Source organism: Ahaetulla prasina, chromosome 6, assembly GCF_028640845.1.
Source record: "Ahaetulla prasina isolate Xishuangbanna chromosome 6, ASM2864084v1, whole genome shotgun sequence".
NCBI classification, from domain to species: Eukaryota; Metazoa; Chordata; class Lepidosauria; order Squamata; family Colubridae; genus Ahaetulla; species Ahaetulla prasina.
In genome coordinates, this window is record NC_080544.1 from 31,473,862 (window position 1) to 31,483,166 (window position 9,305).

The 9,305-nt window shown below is 40.4% G+C and overlaps 1 protein-coding gene across 4 annotated transcripts in view; it reads left to right on the plus strand.

Moving 5' to 3' along the window:
* Positions 1 to 7,063, plus strand: part of LOC131200665 (lipase member M-like) — a 43,068-nt gene extending 36,005 nt beyond the window's left edge. For all 4 annotated transcript variants that reach the window (XM_058187775.1, XM_058187777.1, XM_058187776.1 and 1 more), the window contains 4 exons: positions 1,385 to 1,534; positions 1,636 to 1,707; positions 3,439 to 3,504; positions 4,567 to 7,063. In XM_058187775.1, coding sequence (XP_058043758.1) covers positions 1,385 to 1,534; positions 1,636 to 1,707; positions 3,439 to 3,504; positions 4,567 to 4,800 — 522 coding nt within the window. In that variant the 3' untranslated portion in view covers positions 4,801 to 7,063. The remainder of the gene's footprint in view (positions 1 to 1,384; positions 1,535 to 1,635; positions 1,708 to 3,438; positions 3,505 to 4,566) is intronic.
* The last annotated feature ends 2,242 nt before the right edge of the window (positions 7,064 to 9,305 follow it).

Consider the following 9,305-nt stretch of genomic DNA (forward strand, 5'->3'; position numbering starts at 1 on the left):
GCTTTATAATGCTTTGATAGGATCACACTTGGAATAGTGCATCCAATTTTGGTCACGACAATATAAAAAAGATGTTGAGACTCTGGAAAGAGTGCATAGAATAGTGACAAAGGTGATTGGGAGGCTGAAGGCTAAAACATATGAGGAACGGTTGCAGAAATTGGGTATGCTAGTCTAGTGAAACTAGGGGTGACATGATATCAGTGTTCCAATATTTGAATGGCTGCCACAAAGAAGAGGGGGTCAACCTATTTTCCAAAGCACCAGAAGGCAGGACAAGAAGCAATGAATGGAAACTGAACAAAGAGAGAAACAACCAAAAACTAAGGAGAAATTTCCTGACAGTAAGAACAATTAACCAGTGGAACAGCTTGCCTTCAGAAATTGTGGGTGCTCCAACACTGGAGGCTTTTAGGGACTGGACAGCCATTTGTCTAAAATGGTATACGCAGTGGTGGGATTTAGCCAGTTCGGGCTGGTTCAGGTGAACCAGTAGTTAAATTGCTGGCTGGCTCCACTTCTCCCTGCCCTGCCCCTTCCAGGAGTCCCCACACGCACCATTTTGGCTCCCAGGTAAGTGCAAGGAGGCCTCCTAGGCCCAAAATGGGACACGGGGGTGTGGCGCCCCCTTTTAACCCATTTTCGCTCCCAGGAAGCTTTAGGGAGGCCTCCTAGGCCCAAAATGGTGTGCGGCGTGTGTGTAGCCCCCCCCTCCCCCCCGCTGCCTGCTTTTGCTCCCAGGAGGCTGCAAGGAGGCCGAGTACTGCCTGTCACACCCCCTGGCCACTCCCACCATGGCCACGCCCACCCAGCTGATCATTAGGGCAGAGAACCGGTTGTTAAATTATTTGAATCCCACCACTGGGTATATGGTAACCTGCTTGAGCAGGAGGTTGGACTAAAAGACTTCCAAGGTCCTTTCTAACTCTGTTATTCTGAAACTGCATGATGATATTACCATCCATGGTTTGTTGTACTGTCCTCAGTATAGATTGGTGAGATGCTACTGATTTTTTAACCTCATTCACAGAGCATAAGGCAGAAGAAGCATTTTAGTAATTTTCTGTGGAAGGCAGATAGGGGAGGAGGAAATAGTTGTGCTTTGTGAATAGTGGGGATCTGTATGAATGCAGCATCTCAACAGGCTACATATCAGTTTTGCTTTTTACTCTTAATGAACAAATTGTCCCAAAGTCTTTTGCAAGTATGTACAATGCATGAATCAGTCTTCTTCAGAGGAAATGGATGAGGTGCTAGACCATTTGAACTTTGAAGGACATAATTTTAGAACAGCATTTTGAAAACAAACTTGGAATATGCAAATTTGAAAGGACAGAGCAAGTTCAAAGGCATTGAAAATTGATCTGAATTGTTTTATTTACAGGCTACATTAGGCAGAAAAGAAATTTGCTTGCTACCTAATCACATAACACGAAAATTGACCACTAAGTTTTGTTACATGGATTTATGGAGAAAAACGTGTGCAAATATTTTATTGTCCGGTGGTGAAATTAGTGAAAACAATGTAAATATGGTATGTTTATTGCACTTTTTTAAACAAGCTACTTTATTTCAGACAGTGACATAAATGTACCAATTAAATGAAAATGTGTTTTAAAAAATATTCTTCTTCAGAGTCGCCTGGATGTCATTGTATCACATTTATTTGGATGCACATCAGCAAAAACTCTCTTACATTGGAAGCAGGTAAACATTCTGAAATGTGAAACTAAAAATGTGAATTTTACTAACTTGGAATAGTAAATGCCCTCTTTGATCTCTGTTTTCATAATAAATGTTTCTTTTTCAAATGAAATTAAAGTATCAATTTCCTATTAGTTTAAGAAATGAATTCTTCTTTGTTCTCTACATTAGCTTTCCTAAATATTAATTTATTTATACCATTACTTATAGAGCCTACACCAGGACTCTCAAACTTACAGCCCCCAGGCCTGATGCATCACGTGCTGGCCATGCCCATACCCATTTTAGCGAAGGGGAAAAAAGTCACAATACACCCCATGATGACGCTGTGACGATGCGTGTTTGACACCCCTGGCCGACACCCAAAAGGACTAGGGCAGTTTGCAGGACAAACAACCATTAAAAACTATCGGTTAATCTAATCTATCACTGGGAGTGGGACAGTCCAAGAATTTGCAAGCATTTAAATGCTCCTTGTTTCATGGTGTTCTGAAGGGCAGGGCACTGACTGAGAAAACGTGTGGGCAAACGTCCACTGTCCTCCACTGAGTAGGAACACTTCTTCTTTCAAGGTCATGTGAATTTGGAGTTGGCAAATTAGCTGGGAAAGAAGCACCACAACATAGGTGTTATTACTCTGTTAATTTTATTTACTCTAGTCATTAAACAAGCTGCTATATTTTGAATCAGTTGAAACTTTTCAGTGCCCTTCAAAGGCAAAGTATTTTCCACAGTCTGTTTATCAGGTACAAATGTCATGCCCCCAAATCAGGAAATTCATATCTTGGTTCTTCCAAGCAGAGTTCTTTATTATTCTACACTTTTATGGACAGAATCTTGCCAAAGTGAAGCACCCTACTAACCTTTCCTACTGGCTCGCTGATGTGCATGCCCTGCCTATCATCTGCACATGCGCAAAGCCTTCTGCACATGCACAGATGGTCAAAACTGGAACGTGATGATGTCCCAGTTTGATGGGGTGGAGCGTCCCACCGTCGGCGCTACCAGCTCTCAGAACCACTTGCCATCGGTGCTACCAGCTTCTGCAAGCCAGATAGAGCCGGCAGCATTTCACCCCAGTCTGCACCAAGCATATCATCTTAGAACTATTAGGGAGGAACTTCTTCATCCTCCTTCTTTCTCAGAAAATATCTGGACTGAGTTGCCTCTTATTCTTCTGGAGAGCACTCCCTCCCTCCTCATAATCCAGTTTACTATATTCCATCACATCAAGGGAGTAAATTCTTCATACAAATATGTCTCAGTTCTTCAATTGGCACACTAGGCAAGCTAGGCAACAGATCTCTGGTCGTTGCTCCACATATTATTTGTGATAGAATGTTGTTCAGATTCCCAGAAAGGAGCAAAAGATTGAACAGTTTGTGTGGGAGGAAGACGATCATTTACAGCTAACAAAGCTGAAATTGGTTGCATTGTGACAAGTTTAAGAAAATTGCGCCCTTGAAAAATTAGTCATTAGTGTTGACTTTTTAATTAGGGAACTTAAAATTCCAATCTCTCCAAAAACACCAGGTTAGAAAAATTATTTTGTTCCAGAATTCTATTTTGTCCCCTCTTCTATTCTGTGTATCTTTGTATCCTAACTTATTCTAAAGGATTATATAAATAGATTATTTTAATGGGAAGCTTTGGAAAATTAAATGAACATTTTTTAAAATGTAAAAGAATAATTTACAAAAGTGGTTTTAGAGACTTTTCTCTTGTCCTTTTCAGATGTATGACACTGGGGAATTTAAAGAGTTTGACTATGGTTCTAAGAATATGGAAAAATACAATCAGGTAGACAAAGGTTTTTTTTCCCAAATGAAAGTAATATTGCAGATAAATAAGAATGAAGATAAAGCAGTTACAAATTTACTATTTTTGTAATTTTTCTTTTTTTTACATAATATCATTATATTTAACATGTCATCCTGGATTCATCTATTTTGATTAAAGGCAGGAGTGTCCATTTTTGTATCAATGAAATGCTGTGCTCTCAAGCATGTAATGTCTAGGTTTCCTGGCAGACATAAGCCAGGAAATTCAGAAAACAATATATATCCCTGTAGTTGAAGACCCAGTGTAATATAACCCACAAAGAAGAGGGAGTCAAGCTATTCTCCAAAGCACCTGAGGGCAGGACAAGAAGCAATGGGTGGAAACTAATCAAGGAGAGAAGCAACCTAGAGCTAAGGAGAAATTTCCTAACAGAACAATTAATCAATGGAACAACTTGCCTCCAGAAGTTGTAAATGTTCCTACACTGGAAGTTTTAAAGAAGAGATTGGATAACCATTTCTCTGAAATAAGGTTTCCTACCTAAGCAGGGGGTTGGACTAGCAGACCTCCAAGGTCCCTTCCAACTCTGTTATTCTATTCTAGTTGTTTTTGCACATTTGATGAGACCAGTCATAGTACTTCTAGTGCACAAAATATTGAGTCTCTCTTAAACTGCATGGAGAAGTTCTTTTAGGAGCAATTAGCACGAATTGAATTAAGACAATTAGAGATAATGAATAAAACTTACAGTGCTAATAATTTAAACAGGTATTTTTCAGATTTTTATGGGTTTATGGTTGAATAGGGACGAGGTAGAAGGCCATGTAGGTAGATTACTGAAAAACAGAAGATCTGTTATGATATGGAATATGATAGCCACATGGCATAAGAGAGACAACAAAAGTGCCTTATATTAACAACCATCCTAAAAGATAAGTCGGTGTCCTTAGAGCTTGCTTGACCCTGGGAAATAGCAAAGCTAAATGATTCAACTCACGAGCTATTATAGGACAATATTACAATAATAGCAATATTTAGTTGTTACGAGATTTAATGAAGTGTTTTTCTTCTTCTCTTTAGATGACCCCTCCCTTTTATGATATAAGAAGCATGAATATCCCAACCTTCATGTGGAGTGGTGAAAAAGATAAAATTTCAACACTAAAGGATACCGAACTATTTCTCCCTCTTCTTAGTAATCTGATCTCCTACAAAATAATTCCTCATTGGATGCATTACGATTATCTTTTTGGCCTTGATGCACGTCAGAAATTGTATGATGAACTTGTTGACATAATTCACAATTTCCCATAAGCTGGGGGATCATCTAGTACAGTGATGGCTAACCTTTTCCGGACTGAGTGCCCAAAGTGTGTGCGTGCGCACGTGTGAATCCGCGCGTGCGTGCCTGAAGCTCCAAAATGCAATATATATGTGCCCCCCCGCACGTACCCCACCCTGCACACGTGCATTCATCCCCCCCCCCGTGCCCTCCCACGCATGCACAGCAGAGACCCGAAGACCAGCTGGCCAGCGGGAGGCACATGCGCATGCACGGTGAAGCTGAACTGGGGTGACAGCTCACGTGCCCAAAGAGACGGCGCTGCGTGACACCTCTGGCACAAATGCTATAGCTTCGCCATCACGGGTCTAGTATGTCAGTGGCAAACATGCCACTCCAAAATGTTTCTTTAACAGGAGAAATGCATGTTTCACTAAAGCAGAAGTGTCTAATTTTTTTTATTTGATGATTTTTTTTTAAAAAAAAGGATACTGTCATCGTTCTAGTAATGAACTCAGGGAGTTAGGACTCTGACACTTTGCTCAGGGATCTCCAACCTTGGTCACTTTAAGACTTGTGGACTTCAGCTCCTAGAGCTTTGCTGGCTGAGGAACTCTGGGAGTTGAAATCCACAAGTCTTAAAGTAGCCAAAGTTGGAGACCTCTGCCTTAGTAAATACATCATAACGGCCCTTGGAAAGATGAAGCTAGCTCGAAATTATTCCCACACTCAGAGATAGTTAAATGAATAAGATCTCCACACACACCCTTTGTCCCTCAGGTCACATGGGCCAATCAGTCCAGGTGTAGATTCCCACTCAACTTCAACAACTCCATTGAAATGACTTTGGTTCACATGTAGATGTTATGGATAGATGGCTGAGGCAACACATTCCTGAGTCCTCCCCCCATTCTCTCCCAAACTCTTCCCCTTGAATGGCAGGCAAGAAATGAAGCAGAAGCAAGCATGGCTTCAGCTGAAGTAATTCTGTTTATACCTTTTAAAATACCATGTTTCCCTGAAAATAAGCCCACCCCAAAAATATTTAACTGCATGCGCAGCCAGTCCCTGCCATTTCCTCTGGTTAGGGTTAGGGAGACAGAGCTGGAAATCAGGTAAGATGGCAAGAGGATCCCTGTCTCACTCCAAGCACCCCAAAATAATAAGACCTCCCCAAAAATAAGGCCAAGCACTTATTTTGGGGTTCAAAAATATAAGTCAGGGTCTTATTTTCAGGGAAACATGGTAGTTAATGTAGATACCTTGAAATAATGCAACCCTGGGAATTCTAAACTTTGGGAAGAATCACAGGGTTAAATCTTGAGTAAGAAGAGTAAAGTGTTGAATAAATTCACACAGAAAAGTGTTGAGTAATAAGAAAAATGATGCCAAACTGTAAGAGCTGAACCAAGATTCTGACAATTCAGCTGACTTTCCCTTTTTCTAGTTTCAGTTGCAAAAACAGTGTTCAGGAGGATGTGTTAAAGAAACCCTTCAAAGTGGTAGCTGTGGAAAGATGACCTTAGCTTTGGCCCTCATTGTACATGTATGGGCCTTCAATCCATTTCTAAAAGGGGTGGGGTTTTGTCTTATTGCTGCAGCCATCTTGACTTTTTTTTAATATAGTCATGTTATTAAAAATTACAATTAACAATAAAAAGTAATACCACCTAGAAAAGAAGGAAAAAGAAACAATAGAAGGCGCAGAAAGGAAAATAGAAAGAAAAAAATATGAATACAGTAAAGAAAAAGTAAAGAAATATATAAGGAAATGACTTCTCCCTTCATCACAAGCATGTCTGTGATGGGTTAAGTGATGCTGCAACTGACCTTTCTTGGTGCATGGATGCTGTTGAGGTCTGGATACAGATTAACAGAGTTGGAAGGGACCTTATAGGTTATCTAGTCCAACCCCTCGCTCAAGCAGGAGACCCTACACCATTTCTGACAAATGGCAGTCCAATCTTTTCTTGAAAGTCTTAAGTGATGAAGCTCTTACAATTTCCGAAGGCAAGCTGTTAACTGCAGGTTAAAACTGAAGCCTGTCAAGACACAGTGACCTTGGGTTCAGGGCTCCTTGGTTCTTGGAGAATTGCCATCTGTGATGGAATATTATATAGATTCTCAGAAGGAAGGGAGCACATCCAAGAGGAGTGAAAGACAGTGCAGTTTCGCCCTCTTGTGTGGGAGAAAGAGAGTTGAGATGACTCCTCCCTAATAGTCCCAGAATATATGTTTTATAATGCAATTAGTCTGCTTTAGTTTGGCAAGATCTCTGTCTATAGCCGAGGAACAATAAAGGAAATTATTTGGAAGAATCTCAACATGTTATTTCTTGGTTTTTGGAACCTGACATCACCGTTGGTCATGGATGGGGATGCCTGATCTGGAGGGTCTGGTGCCTGATCTGGAGGGTCTCCTGGACATGCAACTCCCGCTTGAAGAGCAGATGGCAGCCATGGTCAGGAGACCCTTTGCAGAACTGCAAGTAATGTGGCAGTTATATCCTTTGCTGGACCAATATGCCCTTACAATAACTGATATCCTTATCACTTTTCTCATTTGAACTACTGTGATGTGTTCTATATGGGGGTGCCCCTAAAAGGTAGCCAGAAGCTTCATTTGGTCCAAAACGCAGTAATCTCACAGTTTTACACAAATCAAGATTTGCACATTTGTCATTTCTTTTGCCAGAGCCATAATGGCTACAAATCCCTACAACGTTGCTGTTTCAGTCTATAACCTCTTTACTCTAACAAATGGATGTATCAGAACAATGTAGAAGAGGAAGACATTTGAATCCTCAAGAATTTATGACCATGATAAGTTATTTATTTGGATGTGCTTGGAGACAGCAGCCCACATCCTTTGCTAAACCAATTCTTACTCACTTTTTAAAAATTTGTCTTAAGGACAAATGCTTTTGTAGTGGGATCTCCTTGCTTGCTTATATTAGCTCAGATGAACTGGTTATTAATACCTTGATCTCCTCGATTAGATATGAGATCCGTAAACTCAAGTCAGTATATGCACACAGTGGAGTTAAGGGAGTGCCAAAATGTAATTTTTTTAAAATTTATTTATTTTGTCACACATTATATATAAGCATAAGTCTGTAATAACTATATTAATTGGATATAATGAAAGGAAACAATAGGACAGGAACAGTAGGCACGCTTGTGCTCTTATGCATGCCCCTTACAGACCTCTTAGGAATGGGGTGAGGTCAATAGTAGACAGTTTTTGGTTGAAGCTTTGGGGATTTTGGGAAGAGACCATTTGGTCTATTTGGGAATTTGGGAAGAGATAATGCTGACATTAACCAAGCTTGCAGAAACCTAATTTTCATTAGTGGATGCTGGTGATAAGGAACGACTCCTTGAAAAGAACTAGAATTCTTAGTGGAAAGCCGACCTTTGAAATGTTGTAGGCCTGGCATATATACCCACTTCTGGTGAACTATCCCTGTTCTGTGGCTTATAAAGAAGCTTGGCTCAACTCATTTCAGGTTATATTTTCTGGCCTGAAGAGAATCAAAAGGAAGTAGCACCTGGTTTCTTGAGCTGCATGATGAACATAACTTGATTATCTGGAAGTAGATCCACTGCTGGAATTCTGACTACAAAACAGATCTTAGCTCTAGTTTTTGTTACAGGGATCACTCCCGTAGTATAGTCATTGCTCCCACTGAAATATTTTCCATCTTGTCTTTCACATAGCCTGTCACCTGACTGGAATATCAGAACAAAGCACCAAAGATGATTGTAGTCAGAACAGACTGAGTGTAATGTAGTCTTATTTATGGCTACCAATCTCAACTGTAAACTTGGGAACAACCACTAGATGGACACTTTGCTTCGCAGATTTCATTTTTGTCATAACAGCTTCATTGAACCCCATTAATAAACTAAACACATTGTGACCTATTGGGTCATCATTTCAGAGATACATCCCTACCTGAACCAAGAAACAAAATAACCAAGGCAAAAAACCAGTGGGAATAACTTCCAATTTTTTGCTGGCTTTATGCCCCTGACTACCCTTCGGTGACCAATGGTGAACTGGTCTACCCAGTCCCCAGAGAGCTAGGGTGGCAGCAATGTGCCTGATCTCCCACAGCTGAAGGAGGGGTCAGTCTACTAAACCCTGAATGGTAGAACAGTAGCATGGTAGCAAGCAGCATTAAACAAAGCACAGAAAAAGAGTAACCAATAGTGAAGTAAGTATAAGCCATGAGATAAAAACAAGAGAAAGCAACATGAATTAGTTTACACCAACATGATTCATTAAACCTCTTCCATGCTTTCTATCCCTGGAAACCATTCTTGCTTCAACCATGATTATATTTTTAAATGAATGCAGCAGAGGTGAAAGAGAATGGCCTTGAAGGATAGAAAGAAGAAACACCACCAAAGCAATGGTCAGATAAAAGGGGGCCTGAGATTAGGGATAAGAAAGCAATGTGAGTAAACATCACCAGATTTATCTTACCCTAAGATAAAAGGAGGGAGGGTGAAGTACATAGAGATTTGGACAT